Source organism: Erythrolamprus reginae, chromosome 1 (assembly GCF_031021105.1).
Source record: "Erythrolamprus reginae isolate rEryReg1 chromosome 1, rEryReg1.hap1, whole genome shotgun sequence".
NCBI lineage: Eukaryota > Metazoa > Chordata > Lepidosauria > Squamata > Dipsadidae > Erythrolamprus > Erythrolamprus reginae.
Window position 1 is genome coordinate 350736545 of NC_091950.1, and position 18925 is coordinate 350755469.

Here is an 18925-nt window from a genome sequence, read left to right on the forward strand (position 1 = left end):
TTAAGGCACGCCTACATAGTGATAGTAAAACATTTTGGAACTTACACCTGCAAAAATCCAAATAGCTTTTTAAAGTGTCATTGAACCTTGATCAGACATATTGGAATAATAACTAGCCCCTGAGTCATACAGTCTCTGTATGCTCTACATCAGAATCCAGAAGCCTAACCATACCTATGAAACCAGTACACCTTTAGACATGATGTTTGGTTGTTCAAAAAGATGTGCAGGCTCAGTAATTGATGATACTTCTTTAAAGTCCAGTAACAATGGACTGCTCCATTACTCAACAATGTGTGTCATCATATATCTGACTTGGGGTTGTTTATATTTGATATTACTTTGGCCTTGAAAGCTTCCTGAATATGGTATTCTTGTTATTCCATCTCATGTTCATTAGAGAAATAGCACAAAGAAAACGTTCCTATTACAGGATGCTCTTATAACTAAATTTTAACTGAGAAAGGGATGCATATTGTTACTGATTACTTAAATGCTGTTATCTTATATTTGATAAAGTAATACAAATATAGAAGAAAAGCAAAGGAAAAGAGAAAGGAAAAAATTCCTACTATCAAAGCCCTCAAGAGATTTTTCATTTATTTATTTATTACTTTCTTTAGCTGTTACTTTGCCATGTACTTCCAAAATTCTATCTGTATTTATATTACAGCTCTTCCTTCAATTATCTGAGTGATTTCTCATTTCCAAATGTGTGGATATGTTGCTTGGAACAGACTTTGTGAAACACAATTTTCATTTTTTTTTTAACAACAGCTGCTGCCGTTTTTCTAACTATCACAAACTGGGAATTGAATTTCAGTAAATTGATCAATTATCTCAAACAGTGCTTTTCATAGGAAAAGCTGCACAATCAATAGTTAAATTTAAAGATCTAAAAGCTGCTTCAGCACAATTTTATTATTTAATATTAGCAATTCCTTTCTAAAATGATCTTGCCCTGGGCAGGTAATAATAACTTCTCATATAACTAACTGAATGTAATAAAATTATCACAACAAAATATATCCTAATAAACAGAAAGACAAAACTAATCGCATAAACTAATCAGCTGAAGATATCTATTTCAAACCGATACACTGAAAACCAGCACCCCCAAGAAACAATTTTCTCTCTCAGAGGAAATATCAACCCATAATTGTATATGTGATACTAACGAGCATATTGGAAAATAACACCCATATTAATGTTGAATTAGGTTTGTTATCTGAAGTCTTCCAGGAATTTTAGCCCTGAAGTATTTATGGCCTGAAAGATCATATTCAGTACAGTGGTACCTCTACCTAAGAATGCCTCTACTTAAGAACTTTTCTAGATAAGAACCGGGTGTTGAAGATTTTTTTGCCTCTTCTCAAGAACCATTTTCTACTTAAGAACCCGAGCCTGGAAAAATTTCCCAGGAAATTTGAGAGCGGCATGAAGGCCCGGCCACTTTCTTGCCATTTCCCCTTTAATGCCGGCCATCTTGGGCTTTTCTGGGCTGCAGAGGAGCCTTTCAATGGCGAATAAGGAGGCTTTGGCAGTCCAGAGCGAATGAAGCATTTCCTTTCTCTAGGCGCTTGGACAGGGAGTAAACTTCTGCCAGCACCCAGTGAAAAGAAACGCTCCTTTCGTTCTGGGCAGCCCAGAGTGAACAGAGTGTTTTTCCTTCTCTGGGTACTTGGAGAGGGAATAAACCACTTTGCTGTGGTGATTCCCTCTCTCTGCCTCTCATACACCCGGCGTGAGGTTGCCTACCAGAGCGTCTGGGCGCAGAAAGGCAAAAGGGGATCCTTTGCCCCAGCCGAATCAACCAAACCAAGGAATCACTACAGCGAAGGAAAGGCGCCAGCTACAAAGTGAGCGAGCGAAAGGAGAGGGGAGCCCTTCAGCATGGGAAGGAAGAGGAAGCAGGTAGCAGCAGCCACCTTTCGGTCAAAGGAGCGGGAAGTTCCCCCCTCTTACCCACCTGGGTTTGTCTCTCTGGCGCAGTGTATGGGAGGCAGCCTAGCGCCGGGTATATGGAAGATGCGTGCTCCTCCTCACCGCCTCTGAGTCCCTCTTTTTTTAAAAAAAAAAAAAGCCTTAAAGTTTTGGATTTTTTTATTCCTCTCACCTCACCTTCTTCCTTTAGCAGCGAATGTCCTCTTCCCTCCTCCCACCCAAATTCCAAGATTTTATTTCTTTCCTAATGGATTTGCACGCATTATTTGCATTTACATTGATTCCTATGGGAAAAATTGCTTCTACTTACAAACTTTTCTCCTCAAGAACTTGGTCACGGAACGAATTAAGTTCTTAAGTAGAGGTACCACTGTACTATTTATTTCTCTAATCAATTTAAAACCTGTCTAATTTACTCCTGCAGCTTTAAGTAACGGACAGGAAGTCCTTCGGTTACAGATAGCACAGGACCACAACTGCCATCAATGAGCAATGTGATCCTAAAGCATGTTGTGATGTGACTATAGCAATACAGGCAGCACTAGTTGTTGTAGTAACCCTAAATCTCATGGGGTGAGAAGTGGGAAATGTGGAGGAATTTTCTGACAAGTAGCAACAGGGCATGGGAAAAAACAGGCTGCATGCAAATTGGGGCTGAAAGCTATTGTGCTGCAGTGTAAATGCTACAAGCTTCAGAAGGCCAGAGAAGGAAGGTATACTGGGTATGCAAGCACAGGAATAGCACTGGCACTTATAGACTTATATACCGCTTCATAATGCTTTTACAGCCCTAAGTGATTTACAGAGCCAACATATTGCCCCAACAATCTGGGTCTTCATTTTACTGACCTCAGAAGGATGGAAGGCTGAGTCAACCTTGAGCCAGTTAGGTTTGAACTGCTGGCAGACCGCAAAATTAGCCTGCAGTTACTACATTCTAACCACTGTGCCACCAGAGGGCTCTAAGAAGGCCCAGGAAGGAAGGCACTAATGAGTGCATATATGTAGGTACAGGGAGGCCATGTGTGTGTGTGTGTAAGTGCTGGGAGGCTCAGGAAAGAGGATACTGGTGGGCATGAGCAAGCAAAGGTGCGAATAAGGACATGGTATCTGTAAACTGGAGAGGAATGGAGGGAAAGCAACTGAGAGTTGTTCCAGCTCAGGTTCAAGTGCCAAGAGAATTGCATTAACTGGTCCAAATATCAACCCAAACTCGAAATCAGATCAAGGAGGAAGAGCACATGAATACAATTTCAAAGCTGGAGAGTTGTTACCAATTAAGAGGCAAGAGCTTGGAGGGTATTCTTGATCAGGAGCACTGCTGCCCTCTCATGTCAAGGAGAAACATTTTTAAATCTTTCATTTTGCTTACATATTCAGTCTGTTGCCAATTTCAAAGGTATCCTCAAGCGACAGCAATGAAAGATATTTAGTTGACAGCAACATATTCCAAATCTCAGACAATGGGGGCACATTCTTAATCTAGTTCATCAGTCAAGGTCTATCACCCAAGATAATAAAACTGTTTCAGTCCCATAACTCAGCCTAATGCTAGAATGAAGGGGATATCTATTTCATCCAAAACTGTAGTTGAAAATCATTTATGAATTATGGGACCTGAAATTTTAAAGACTGGAAAGGTCACAGATCATATACATCTGTGATATAGTTCTCAACAACTACAAGACTCAGCAGATACTAATCATAAAATAAACAGAGTTTATCAGCTTTAGGGTAAATCTTACATAAGACTCTTCTTTGGGTCAAACAAAATATACAGGAAAATAAACTTGGCACTAATATAAAAAGACATGTCTCCTGAGTTCTAAGTCAGCAATGTTCTAAATTTTTATAAGAAATCTTACAGGAATAACCAGGAAAAAAGCCTAAGTATGAAAAGAACACAACGATGATTACAGCACTAAGTGAATTTGAGGAATATTAATTAGGCAATAATCTTTTACAAGGGAAAAGCTGTAGAAAATTGGAACACTGTAAGATCAAAGTAATGAAAGATACAAAATAAATTAGCACTGAAAACCAACAGGCCTTTTCAAATATGTGACCATCTTCTTAGTTTATGATGGAGATTGTATAATGTTTATGCTTCCCACCCACTCCCAGAAATTAACAGGGAAACAATTCTGTTAACTAAACAAAGAAATACAGCACGCAACAGTACCTGGCCAACCTCATATAAGATCAGAAGTTAAGCAGGGTTGGAAAACAGCCAAGGAATTCCAGACCTGTAGGTTACGATGGGAAATTGAAAAGCATCTTAACAAAAAGCAGTTGCAAACCACTTTTTATTCTTGCCAAGAAAAGCCCATTACTTTGTCCAGACAATCATCGATAGACAAACTCAGCTTAAGAGCATCTTCATTTTTGGTCTACATTGTTCCAAACAAGAATCCAAGATAAAAAATAAAACATGTATTACTATTATCAAGCTTGGCAACAGATTACATGAGAAAGATAAAGAACAGCTGAAAAGTGTCTGTATTTCCAAACAATTAGGAAATAATAATTATGCTACAACAGTATGTATTTAAAGCAAGTTTAATGTAATGGTTGAGTAGTCAGGTTAAAAACCAAGACCATGAATTGAGCTCTAGTTCTGTCTTATGCATAAAGATAGCTGGACCACTGCCTCTCTCTTCAGTTCCAGGAAACAGGAAATGCCAAACCATTTCTGACAATCCGTGCCAAGAAACTGCAGGGACTTGTCCAAGTAATAGCCAGGAGTCAAAAAATTGACTCTAAGGCACACTTCCTCATTAGGTATTTAAATAGCTAGAGACAAAGTTGGAAGATAGAATTGTATTGTATACAATGTTATATCACCATGATGGTGAACCTTTGGCATGTATGCCACAGGTGGCACATGGAGCCTTCTCTGCAGGCAGGCGAGCCCTTGGCCATTTCAGCTCCACTGTGCATGTGTGAGTGCTTCCTGGAGGCTAGCTGATTTTCGGGTCAGACACTGGCATGGTTTCTCCTCACTTTCTGCAGCGTGCCTTCGCAGATTTCTGGAGATTCCACCCCAGTGCTGTTTGGGCATGCAAGGCTTCTCCCTGCTCCCAGTTCCATTTGGGGAAAGGAAGCTTCCCCCCTCCCAGCTCTGTTTGAGTATGGGAGGCTTCTCTCCCCTCCCACTGCTGTTTCGGGATGTGAGGCTAAAACGGGTGGGGTGTCGTGCACACATGTGCAGGGGACGGGATGTGCGGGAGGGGCATTGCACTCACTGAGTTTGCAGCAAAACCTGACCTGCATATCCCAAAGGAGATACTGCAGACATCAAAATCAGGCTGAGAAAGTGATCAAGGAATCAAAATCATTAATAATCTAAGAAAACCTCACTGTTGCCTTGTATAAAACTGAAAATGCCACAGGAATATAAACTAATATTCCAGAAACATTTTTTTGGGGTGGGGGAAGCAGGAAGAAGGCAACATCAAAGAATCTCATTTAATAATCACAATTTTTGTTAGTCTTTGAAGCTTCTTATTAAAAGCAACACACCAGGTGGCAAGCAAACTAATATTAAACCGGCAAGAAAATATGAAGCAAGAGAAATTTGTTAATAGCTAATAACTAGCACTACTTCACTGAAACTGTCAAGTCAATTCATATATAACAAGAAGTCTTATGTAACAAGAGTTTCTCAGTCATCCAGGACATAGTTGACCCAAAAGCGCTTTTTCAAGAAGCAACTGGACATTCTTGTTTTTCTTTGAAAATGTTTCATTTCTAACCACCGTTCCCTGTAAGCTGCGCACGTGAGCACGCGCGCGCTCCAAAATACCCCCGCGTGCACCCTTTTCCTCGGCCGCGCACTCCCCATCCCCCTGCCAGCCCGCGGGGGGGGCGGGCGGGGAGGCGCGGGCAGTAGAAGGGAGCCGCGGCCATACCTGCCTCTCCATGGTGCCTCCGGCCCCCTCGCGCTCCTGGCCTCTCGGCCCTGCCCCCCACCCGCCCGGCCTCTCTTTCTCCTCCGCTGCAAGAGGGGGGGGCAGGTGTTCTCCGGAGGCTGGCGGGCACGCGGGCTGGCGCGCGCTCTTCCCATCTCCCTGCCTGCGCGCCCGCCCGGAACATTCAAAGTAAGAGCGAAGGGTTTTCTTATTTTGAATGTTCCGGGCGGGTGGGCTGGCAGGGAGATTTGGGGAGCGCGCGCCGGCTGCCCCTCGAACACCTGGCCGGCCGGCCGCCCGCCACTCACTGCCCGCTCCGCCTCTCTTTCTCCTCCGCTGCAACACGGCGCCCGGCCACGCTCCGCCTCCCGGGAGCCCAGCTGAAAACAAAACGGCTCCAAAAGTCGACTGGGATACCGGGAGGCAGAGCGTGGCCGGGCGCCGTGTCTTTGCCTCCGCGCGCCGCCTCCGCCTGGCCGAAAACAAAATGGCTCCAAAAGTCGGCCGGGCTCCCGGAAGGCGGTGCGCAGCTACTTCCTCTTCGCTGCAGAGCCGCACGGAGGCGAAGACACGGCGCCCGGCCACACTCTGCCTCCCAGGACCCCGGCCGACTTTTGGAGCCGTTTTGTTTTCAGCCGGGCAGAGGCGGCACGCGGAGGCGAAGACACCGTGCCCGGCCACGCTCCGCCTCCCGGGAGCCCAGCTGAAAACAAAATGGCTCCAAAAGTCGGCTGGGCTCCCGGGAGGCGGAGCTTGGCCGGGCGCCATGTCTTTGTCTCCGCGCGCCGCCTCCGCCCGGCCGAAAACAAAACAGCTCCAAAAGTCAGCCGGGCTCCCGGGAGGCGGTGCGCGGCTGCTTCCTCTTCGCTGCAGAGCCGCCGGGCAGAGGCAAAGACAACGGCGCCCTCCGCTCTCTCTCCACCTCTCTCTCTCTCTCTTTTTCTCTCTGTTGCCGGCGTGGTGAACGAGAGAGAAAGAGAGAGAGAGAGAAAGGAGGGGAGAGAGAATGAGAAAGAAAGCAAGAGAGAAAGACAGGGAAAGAAAGCAAGAGAGAGAGAAAGAGGGGGGGAAAGGAGGGGGAGGGAAAGACATAGAGGGAGGGAAGGAGGGAGAGAGAAAGAACAAAAAAGAGAGGAAGGAAGGAAGAGAGGGATGGAGAGAGAGGGAATGAAAGATGAAGGAAGGGAGAGAGAAAGGGGGAGGGAGAGATAGAAAGGAGGGAGAAGGGGTAGTTAGGGAGAGGGAAAGGAAGGGCTTGGAGAAAGGCAGGGGGAAAGATAGAAAGGAAAGAGGGAGGGAGAGATAGAAAGGAAAGAGGGAGGGAGGAAAGAGGGAGGGAGAGATAGAAAGGAAAGAGGGAGGGAGAGATAGAAAGGAAAGAGGGAGGGAAAGATAGAAAGAAAAGAGAGAGGGAGAGATAGAAAGGAAAGTGGGAGGGAGGAAAGAGGGAGGAGACATAGAAAGAATAGAATTATGGATGCAAGAACTTGCTCATGTGTGATAACGCACGCCCACACTTACTTACTTACTTACTTACTTACTTTATTTATTTATTTATTTATACTTATATGCCGCCCAGTGCCAAAGGGACTGCCGCTCAGACACTATACTTTTCCGCTCACCCCGGAAAAAAATTAGAGGGAACACTGATTCTAACCCCAAAAAACTTTTTCAGCTCTAACTAGATGGTAGAGAAGAACCGTTGTACATACCTGAACGGTCTTCTCGATGCACTGGAAGGAGAGTCCAACATGGGTAATTACCAATCCTATTGGTAGAGACTGAGTTAATTTAAATATTTAAATGCGAGGTAATCACCGCCCCTTAGCAGCCCCCAATACCTCAGTTTTAAAAACGAAGACAGTATAGAGGTAACACAATTTATTGAACTTCAACCATATAACAATTAACGTAGAACCTCGCAACCCAAATACTCCGGCGACCTGGCAACTACGCCGGGTGGGTTTGGACTCTCCTTCCAGTGCATCGAGAAGACCGTTCAGGTATGTACAACGGTTCTTCTCCACTGCACTGGGAAGGAGAGTCCAACATGGGATATACCAAAGTTCACATCCCTTGGGAGGGAAAAGGCTGTGCCACGGTCGACGGAGAGGAACAAACCCTCTGCAACACACGCCTCCCAAAGGAAGCTTCAGCCGAAGCAACCGAGTCAAGTTTATAATGACGGATGAAGGTTGTAGGCGAAGCCCAAGTCGCTGCCTTACAAATGTCCTCGATAGAAGCTTGGGTATTCCATGCTGCAGACGCCGCCGCACTTCTGGTGGAATGCGCAGTTATGCCAGTCGGAGGCGACTGAGACCTAGCTTTGTACGCTTCTGCAATACAATCCCTAAGCCAGCGACTAATGGATTTGGATGATACCCCAAGTCCCATAGATCTTTGCGCAAATGACACAAACATTCTGTCAGTTTTCCTAAACAAAGCAGTCCTTCTGATATAAATCTTTAAGGCCCTCCTAACATTCACCTTGTGCCACCTTAACTCGAAAGGATGTTGGCCATGCGTACAAAAGTCAGGAAGGACCAATTCCTGCGATCTGTGAAATCCAGAGTTGACCTTGGGAATAAAGGCCGGGTCCAGTCTCAACACCACTCCATCTGAGTGGAACACGCACAAATCCGCACGAGTAGACAGGGCTGACAATTCGGACACTCGGCGCGCCGATGTGATTGCCACAAGAAATGCCGTTTTAAATGTTAGCAGTCGAAGTGGAATAGATCTTAACGGCTCAAAGGGAGGTGCAGTAAGAGCTTTCAGCACGAGAGACAAATCCCAAGTTGGGAACCTATGTATCTGAGGTGAGTGAGAGTTGACTGCTCCTTTAATAAAGTCTCGTACCCAAGGGTGTTGTGCTAGTGAACGAGATTGAGGCACGTGCACAATGGTCGCGAGAGCTGCTATTTGTCTTCTCAAGGTATTTGGTGCCAGACCTCTATCCACTCCTGCTTGCAGGAACTGTAACACCAGAATAACTGAGGCTTGTTGCGGATTAGCACGCTGTGTTAAACAAAACTTACAAAATGCCGCCCAGGTAGCCTGATAGATTTGCACCGTAGACGGACGACGAGCAGCTTGCATAGTAGATACAACATTGTCCGGGATACATTGGTTTCTCAATCTCAGCCTCTCAAGTGCCAGGCGGTCAGCTGGAACCATTGAGGGTTCGGATGACATACTGACCCCTGGCTCAACGATATCTCGCAATCTGGAATCCTCCATGGGGGAGACACAGAAAAGGCTGTCAGATCTGCAAACCAAGGGCGTCTCGGCCAATGGGGAGCCATAAATATCAACTCCGCTCTCTCCTGCACCATCTTGTCCAATGTTCTTTGAATAAGGCATGTTGGTGGAAATGCGTAAAGTAGACCCTTGGGCCATGGAGACAGAAGAGCGTTGACCCCTTCCGCTCCTGGCGTTGTGAACCTGGAATAGAATCTGGGCAATTGGGCGTTGTCCGGAGTTGCAAAAAGATCCACCGATGGAACTCCGAAGCGGCGGGTTATGTCGTTGAAAAGAGCCGGGGCGAGTCGCCATTCCGATGGATCCAGGGTCGCCCTGCTCAACCAGTCCGCTTGCACATTGCTGGTCCCCGCAATGTGCTCCGCCCGCAATGAAGACAGATGAAGCTCGGCCCAATCGAAGAGAGCCGTAGTCTCGAGCATGAGGCGCTGTGACTTCGTGCCCCCCTGATGATTGAGGTGGGCCCTGGTCGCTACATTGTCTGTTAGGACCAGTATATCTCTGCCTTGAACCCAGCAAACAAAGGCTCGAAGTGCCAGAAACACGGCCCTGAGCTCCAGGAAATTGATGTTGATAGGGGTCAGGTCGTCCTGAGACCATAGGCCCTGGGCCATATGAGGACCCATGTGAGCCCCCCAACCCGACAGACTCGCATCTGTGGTCAGAACCAAACACTCGTGGCTGTGGAGAGGGGAACCCCGGAATAATGCTGGGGACAACCACCATTTCAGTGAATGTTTGACGTATGTGGGAAGCCTCACCTGCCGGTGAGAATGGCTCACCTTGTCCTTTTGGTACGGCAGTAGGAACCATTGGAGGCTCCTGATGTGGTGTCGAGCCCATGGTACGATCCCTATGGATGATACGAGAGTCCCAAGTACCCTGGACAACATGGCCAGCGATACCTGATGTTGACGACACAGATTGCTGACCAGTCGCCGTATGTTGAGGATTCTTTCCGGAGTCAAGGATACCGTGTCCTGAGCAGTATTTATAATAGACCCCAGATGTTGGATGCTTGTAGAAGGAACAAGATGGCTCTTTTCCTCGTTGATGGTATAGCCATGTCGCTCCAGGACGGTTCGTGTAAGAGTCAAATCCTGTTGCGCTTGGGGCAGTGACTTGGACATAACGATGATGTCGTCCAAGTATGCCATCACCCGTACAGACTGGGCCCTGATATGCGCCGTCAAAATGTCCATCAGCTTTGTAAATGACCGAGGTGCCGAGGACAGGCCGAACGGCATCGCCCTGTACTGGTAGTGTGTACCGTGCAGGCAGAACCTGAGAAAACGACGATGGGCCGGCCAAACGGGAATGTGCAGGTAAGCATCCTTCAGGTCTATCGACGTTAGAAAGTCGTGATGACGAATAGAGGAGAGAATCGATTGGAGAGAGTGCATTCGAAATCTCCGATACCGGATGAAGGCATTCAGAGACTTTAGATTTAAGATCATCCTGAACCCTCCGGACGCCTTTGGCACGAGGAAAACGATGGAATAGAACCCCGTGCCTTTGGCATGCTCGGGCACCCTCTCTATCGCCTTGATCTCCAAAAGATGGTCTATCTCCTGCTGCAAATGATGTCTTTTCAACGGATCTCGTGTTGATGGACATTGGACAAATCGGTGCGGTGGGGGCTGAAGAAACTCCAGACGCAACCCTTGAGAAATTGTGGCTAGCGCCCATTTGTTGGTGGAGATACTTCTCCAGGAGACACTGAAAAGTTGTAGCCTGCCTCCTATGGGCGCTAACAGATGCAAGTCACTTGGAGTTGCGTTTGAAGCCCCTTTGGTTTCCCATGAAGGGCCGTCTCGCTTGCTGATATCCCCTCGGACGGTCCTGAAAGGCCGCCCGGTCACTTTGAAATCCTGATTGACCATACTGGCCTTGTTGGAAAGGCCTAGTCTGACCCCCCGATGAGGAAGAGTCCCAACGAAATGGCTGGCGACGATTATAGGGGATAGCTCGACGCTCCTGTCGCCTGTATGCTCTGGGAAGGGACTTCCGTTTGTCCTTGTCCTCAATGAGGACCGGATCCAAGGCTTCCCCAAACAGTTTCTCTCCTTGGTATGGAGAGGAAGCCAGGTTCCATTTGGACTTAAGGTCCGCTGGCCAGTTCCTTAGCCAAAGGAGTCGCCTGGAAGCCAGAGAAGTTGCCATTCCTCGCGCCGAAAACTTTGCTGCATTGAGGGTAGCATCTGCAGAGAATTCCGCCGCAGCTAATAACTTGCTGATGTCCTGACGTAAACGGCCATCCTCTGGGCCTAAACGGGCCTGCACCTCTTGCAGCCAGATTATGGAGGCCCGAGTGAAAAAGGAAGCAGCCGTGGCTGCCCTAAACCCCCAACTGGCCATTTGATGCGACTTGCGCAATAAAATCTCCGCCTTTCTGTCCTCTGGCTTTAAGCTATCGCCAGTTTCAGATGGAACCAAAGCCTTTGAAATAAGAGTCATTACTGGCTGGTCAATGGGCGGAAACTCCAACAACTTTTCCATATCCTCATCCAGAGTATAGAATTTCCTCTCCATGACCGAAGGTCCAGGAGCCGCTGCTGGAGTCTGCCAAGGGCGCTTGATACTTTGTTTGAAGATATCCGAAGATGGCACATGGTCAGTCTCGGGCTGAGGCTCTTTGAAGAGAACTGTAGACGGTTTAGGGTCCTCAGTAGAATCTGTAACTTTAGTAGGACCTGGCAAATCCGCTGTTTGCTTTGCCTTATGGAGTAGAAGCTTGAAATAAGAAGCCTTAAAGAGACCAGCCACCACCGGGTGGTCAGGAGTGGTCTCGTCATCTGAGAAATCATACTCTTTCTCAGTCTCCTCCAACTGGGAAGGCTCTTCAACCCAGGACCCCATACCCGAGAGGGGCGGTACTGACCAAGGATTTCTTGTTGGACAAGGATGACGTGGATTCTGCACCTTTGCAGCCATCCCCTGGGAATATGCATCGGTGACAAGCTCCTGCAACGCTGGAGACATCTGTTGCCATGTGTCAGGGTGCACTCGAAGCCCAGCTGCAGTGGGAGTAAAAGTTGCTGAAGGCCCACTTCTGATAGAATGAGGTGCTGAAGGAGGCCTGGCTTGACTATGGCCTGATGCAGTGTGACCAGCTGCAGGCAGAAATGGTCCCTGCCTCTCTGGGGACCAATCCCTTTCTGACAGGGTGTCAGTTGGTCTCAACCCAGAATATGGAGCTTGGGGATCCCTGGCCTGAAATACCAACTGCGCAGGGAGAGGCGAGGCAATTCTAGGTGTCAGAATGGCTGCCTCCAGCCTCTGCTCCAGTGCCTTAATTCGCCTCTCTGCCTCTTTGAGAGAGGAGGAGGAGGCCTGAGCCTTGGATTTTTCCTTGGGCTTTGACTTCCCCTTATCCTTGGGCCCAGTGCTAGGAGAGGATGCCTTGTCAGAGGTCTTCTCTTCCATAGCTACTCACAATCAACTGTAGTTAATGATTTCAATACAGAAGCAATGCTACTCCAACGAGAGCTGACAGCAAAATGGTGGCTTTAACCCCTTCAGGGCCTGACTCTTGAACACAGCCACTGTTGGTCGCGCCCACCAAGTGGGCGGAGAGGAACTCTTTTCCCGCTCGAAAGACCGGGCCGTCAAACTGTTACCAACGTTATTGCAAGCCCCAAAATGGCGGGCGCTGTCATTGTAAGCACCAAAATGGCGGCCGCCGCCCTCGCAAGCCCCAAAATGGCGGGCGCGGGGGAATCTGCCTCAAGGGAGGTCGCTCCCCATAGCCAGCCGCATGCCTCCTTGTCGGGGATCTTCATGCCTCCCCACCTCAAAGGATTCGCCATCCAGCCCTTCATGCCGATCCAGCGGCTCATAAGGTTCCAAAAAGCCGAAAAACGGCGCCGCGGCGGCGGCGACGGCAGCAGCGCGGCTTTGTTCCAGCGCCGAACAGCTGATGGGCGCTGGCCCTGCGCCAGGTAATTTAATCTCCGGGAAAACGGTCATCCCGAGCCTCCCAGTGAGGGGGGCGGACCCCCTCACCTTCGGCTCTCAGCCGGGTATGGCCTCTGAGGCCAGTGACCCCTGGCTGAGGTGCTTCCCGTTGGGGATATGCCCTCTGAGGGAAGGGATCCCCGGGAAGGTAAACGGTGGGGGTAATGCCCACGGAGGGCAGAAACCCCTTTCCAAAGGCTCCTCTTCATTCTGCAAAAGAAAGGGAAAAGGAGAAAAAAGGAAGACAAGTTATTTATTAAACATTAGTAATACTTAAATAAGATACACTTAAAAACAGTCTCTACACTTAGACTGAGTTTTTAAAACTGAGGTATTGGGGGCTGCTAAGGGGCGGTGATTACCTCGCATTTAAATATTTAAATTAACTCAGTCTCTACCAATAGGATTGGTAATTACCCATGTTGGACTCTCCTTCCCAGTGCAGTGGAGAATGAAAGGATTTAATCTTTTTGCAGACAGCTGATTATTTGCATTCTTTTAGACTTAGAGAGTTGTTCCATCTGTCAATGATCAGCTATCTGGTTGTTGTGGGGAAAACAGGAAGAGGAAGGAGTATTATGTATGTTCACCACCTTTAGTAATCAATGTGGGATAATAATTAATTAAAATGGCCACAGAATCCTAATAAAATTCTACATGACTGGTTTTGGCATGGGTGTTGAAATCACCAAGCATTGGCAGCCTGTAGGAATCTCAACCCCAAATCCAATACCAACTCCTCTTATTGCTTAGCTAGGGACAGGCAAGAGACATGGACAATGCATGATTGTTACTTTGAGCAATTTGTGCCTTTGTCTTTAGAATAAAATGTTATCTCCTTCCACTTATGTGCAAATGCATTTTCTAATAATATCCTGAAGTACTTTTACAGATCTTACTTTGAATTCTGTTTTATTATTATTCATTTAACTTCCCTCCTTCTACTAATGTCTAAATAAATTAACATTTAAGTTTTTTTAATTTATCATTTTTAGATTAGGTTCTTAATCACTCCATTAATTATTCTGCTTTGTTATATTAAAAAATGGACATGGGGGGGAGGGAATAGTTCCAGGTTTATTATTGTTCTGAGCTACGTTCCCCTCTAAACCATTCTATGAAAAGTCAGCACCAGGACCAACTTCTTCAGCACTTCTGCTCCACAACTCCTTTTCATGGCATCCCAGCTTTCCTGCTGTTCTATTTACTTGCCCAACTTTTCTTCTCTCGTTCAGGGGTTGAAAACATTACATTTGTTTTCAGAACTTCTTAAGTCTGATTACTTCTTCTGCTCCACTTTATTATTTCTTTAGTGTCTTCAATCATCCTGCCTTCTTGGTATACAATATTCTCTAGCATACCACAAAAGCAGCCCCCACTTCAATATGCCTGCCAAACCTGCCCCCATTCAACCCCTCTACAAAGAGGACATTAATGTCACCCACAAATGTTCTAGAGCAGCTAGGATAACTCCAATTATGCTTGTGGAAACAGGAAAAAGAAAAAGGAAATCTAACATTCAAATTTTGAAGAACTCCCAAAATAATTTTAGTCACTGCAGCTCCTCTGTCTGCAAACATTTTATATGCCAACAAAATCTCTGATCTGCTGTGATCACCCATATTCAGATCCTTTCATCTTTCTGACTTGATTCTGGGAAGATGAATGGAATCCTTGGCAACACTTTCTTTCTATTAGTTTTTCACTAGGTACATGATCAATTCACTGTAACTTTAAGAGTATTTTTCCTGGAGATTTTCTATACTAAATTTGCAAATACTGTATTCAAATTCGAATTACACGGGTGATGCATCATTTTGCAATATTGCATGTCAATGCTAACTCTCAGAGAGCACATAGACATATTTCATCCATGACAATCCATATCTAATCCAGTGCTTCTTGACTTTTAAAGCTTTTTTCAACAACTTTAAGTAGTGGTATGTATATGTATATACATTCAATGACTTTATATCCCTACACTTGCAGGAAACATTTTCAATCCGCAATACATTCTGTATCTTTTCATTAAAAGAAATATTTTTCTTCTTCACGAGATTCTTTAAACAGAAAGAAGTTAATATTTATATAATCTTGAGTAAGGGTAATTGGTGACATGTTTTATAACTCAGTGTTCAGCATGCCACAGAATTTAATCTATTACATTACCTCATTAGCTGTGTTGTGAGTGCCAACAATTCTTATAAAAGATGCTGGTTGTCTATCAAAACTTACAAGTTGCCAGGATCTGCACAAGAAAGAAAAGGGATACAGAAAATTAAAGCAACTGCACGCTTGGGGTGATTTTTTTGTATAAAATGTAGAGATTTTTTCTCTATAGCGACCCACCATATACTTGCATTAATATGTAAACTTATTTTTATCTGTTCAATGCTAGCTTTACTTTTCTGGGGAAGACAAAGAAGCTATATAATAAATAAAATCAGAAAAGCAGATCATCTTAAGTCAGAAGTATAAAACACTAAATTCAAAAGAGCAATGCACCTGCATTCAGGTAAGTGTGTATTAGTGTACTGCATTTTTTGAAAATAGAACAGGAGAATATATTGTAAATAATATGTAAAAGAAATACCGAAACATTTAAGCAAAACTAAATCATTTCTAGGACATGGCATTGGTCTTCATCTAATGTCAGGTTTCACAAGTGGAAGCAACTGAAATGCTGACAGTTGCCACATTCTGTTGGTGCTAGTTTCACTTTTAAGCAAAATAAAGGAATAACTGAATGAAAAAGGAGAATTCTATGGTTCTAATGACTATTCAGAAAAAAGTAGGAAGTACAAATTTTCTTATGCCACATAAAAGTGCCTTTTCTGGTAACTGCTATAAATAGAAGCAATCAGATTTCTTCAACTGAGCAGTTATTCTGGAGATAAATATGTATCATATTTAAATACATAGCACTACATGGCATTGGACCAGATTACTTGCGGGACTGCCTCCTGCCGCATGAGTCCCAGTGACCGGTTAGCTCCCACGGAGATGGCCTTCTCCAGGTCCAGTCAACTAGACAATGTCCCTTCTCTGTGGGGGCTCTGGCTCTCCGGAATTAATTCCCCCCAGAGATTCATACTGCCCCCACCCTCCTCGCCTTCCGTAAGAACCTGAAAATTCATCTATGCCCTAGCCTCTGCCCGACGACTGTGATGTATGCTTGTTTTTCGAATGAGAATGAATGATTTTTAATGTTCCAGGGTTTTTAGAATAGTTAGTTATATTAATTGGATCTTAGATATTTATATAGTGTATATATATTTTTAATATGTTGTGAGCAGCCCTGAGTCCTCGGAGAGGGGCAGCATACAAATCCAATGAACAAACAAACAAACAAACAAATATCAATAATAAGCAGGATCTATGTTATATAATACTAAAAAGCACCTGTCTTTTGAAAACCTAAAATTTCAAATATAAATGGTAATTATGGCAAAAGGGTAGGGTTATATTATTCTTGTGGGCCCTCAAAGCTAGGACTTTCTAGATTCCTCCTCTTCTATTTTGCAAAAGAACTGTGGCTTTTTTCTTAAATTACAATTCTGTATGTTCTCCACACCAACTGGGTTTGTGCATCACATTAAATCGAAACCAACTGTGTTTACTGTTTAGCATAATATGTGAATTTTATTAACAAAAAGGATATAATTACTCATACTGAAGGAATCAGCAATGTGGAACTTGCAGTACCTCAAGGATCTAAAATAATGATTTTTTAAATGGTTGCAGTCTAATACAGTGTTATTTTCTTTTATGGTGCTAGCAAAGGCTTCTGACCATGTCATTACCCAAGTATAATTTTTGGTACGTCTTTTCTCATGAAGGAAAGGGAAAGAAGATTTGAATATTTCCTTATAAACAGTAGATGTCATTACATTGGATTAATACATAATCAGATTATCTTTTCTCCTGAAATCAATTTGAAGATAAAATTAGAAACTTTGTGCATAATAGAACGTAATGTAATTAAAGAAATGATAATAAGACAGCTAAAGCAATTCAATGAACGTTTGAAGGAAGTTATTTGGATAGCATTGCATTCAAAAGATGCATACAGTACTACTAAAAAGGAAAAGGAAAGGAAAACACGGGAAGAACTGCAATACTGTTACATTTATGGTCAAGATTTGAGCTGGAATATTGTAAAGTACAGTAATACCTCATGATACGAACTTAATTGGTGCAAGGAGGAGGTTCGTAAGACGAAAGGTTCGTAAGACGAAACATTGTTTCCCATAGGAAACAATGTAAAGTCAATTAATCCGTGCAACCAAAAACCCCCCCGCAAAAAACCGGCTTTCGGCGACTGCTGGGAAGCCGCACGGCTGTTTTAAAAGGTGACAGCCGGCCTGGGGTTTTCCCAGCAGCCCCCTGAACCCAGGTTCGGGGGGGTGCTGGGAAGCCCCCCAGGCCGGCTGCGACCTTTTAAAACAGCCGCGCCGCTTCCCAGCTGTCTCCTGAAGCCGAACACGGAAGTTCGGCTTTGCCTTTCGGCTTCAGGAGACAGCTGGGAAGCGGCGCGGCTCTTTTAAAAGGTCGCAGCCGGCCTGGGGGGCTTCCCAGCACCCCCCCGAACCCCGAACCCGGGTTCAGGGGGGTGCTGGGAAGCCCCCCAGGCCGGCTGCGACCTTTTAAAAGAGCCGCGCCGCTTCCCAGCTGTCTCCTGAAGCCAAACGCGGAAGTTCGGCTTTGCCGTTCGGCTTCAGGAGACAGATGGGAAGCGGCGCGGCTCTTTTAAAAGGTCGCAGCCGGCCTGGGGGGCTTCCCAGCACCCCAGGCCGCGCGGCTTCCCAGCTGTCTCCCGAAGCCGAACGCGGAAGTTCGGCTTTGGTGTTCAGCGTTCGGAGACAGCTGGGAACCCAGCGGTCTCCCGAACGCCAAAACCGGAAGGGGCAAGGTGGGGGGGGAGAACGGGAGGCTCAGCATTCCGTCAGTTGCAGCGCTGGCTTTTCTTTTTAGCACTGGGGAGGCAAGTCAGCTCCTGCCCAGTGCTAAAAAGAAAAGTTGACAGCCAGCGCTGCGGCTGACGGAATGCTGAGCTTCCCGTTCTCTCTCCGCCCCCTCGCCCCTTCGCCTCCCTGTGTTCCTAGGAGAAGTGCTGGTGAGGAGCAGAAGGTCTGTCTTGCCTCAATCCCCAGCACTTCTCCTAGGAACACAGGGAGGCAAAGGGGCGAGGGGGGGGAGAGAGAACGGGAGGCTCAGGAAGGGAGCTCGGGAAGGAGCCCACGGTCAGTTCGTACGAAGAGGCAAATTTTTTCTGAACCCCGGGTTCGTATCACGAGTTGTTCGTAAGACGAGGGGTTCGTATCTTGAGGTACCACTGTATAGCAAAAAGCTGTATGAAAGAGTTGATCTGATCTAGGTAAACTTTTTATTACATTTTCACATACTTATTCTTTTAATTCCATCGGGCTTCAGAACTATAGTGAAGCAGAAAACAATCCCACTTTTATAAATTCAGGACATCGATGTAATGAGGGAGAAAGTTAATATCTTAATAAGCACACTCACACAAATTGCTTTCTTCTATGCAAAATCACATGAATACAGTCCAGCAATAGTTGTATCTTTCTAATGCCATCTATATAGCATTTATTAAAGCAAAAGTTTAGCAGACTTGCTAGAAAATCATCTAGCTGGATAGAAAAGGTTTAGGCATATTGGATGCTGTCATACACAGAGCAAACATGTTAATTATTTATGTCACACTGATTTCAATACATCTACTCTAATTTATGACTAAATTAATTTCAATTTCCTGAGCATGCCGTATTTTTTCTGAGGCCCTTAAGTCAGTACTGATTTCTGGTGAGTGCCTGGTCTACTACTTGCAGTTT

At 45.6% G+C, this 18925-nt stretch overlaps 1 protein-coding gene across 4 annotated transcripts in view; it reads right to left on the minus strand.

The window, feature by feature from the left end:
- The window catches only part of BTBD9 (BTB domain containing 9), a 170414-nt gene that overhangs the window by 9192 nt on the left and 142297 nt on the right, over positions 1 to 18925 (minus strand). For 3 of the 4 annotated variants that reach the window (XR_011557492.1, XM_070734259.1, XM_070734260.1), the window contains one exon: positions 15243 to 15321. The exons of the other annotated variant lie outside the window; for it this stretch is intronic. Coding sequence is in view for 2 of the 3 variants with exons in the window: in XM_070734259.1 (XP_070590360.1) it covers positions 15243 to 15321 (79 nt within the window). In the remaining variant the exon portion in view is untranslated. The remainder of the gene's footprint in view (positions 1 to 15242; positions 15322 to 18925) is intronic. 4 annotated transcript variants of the gene reach the window in all.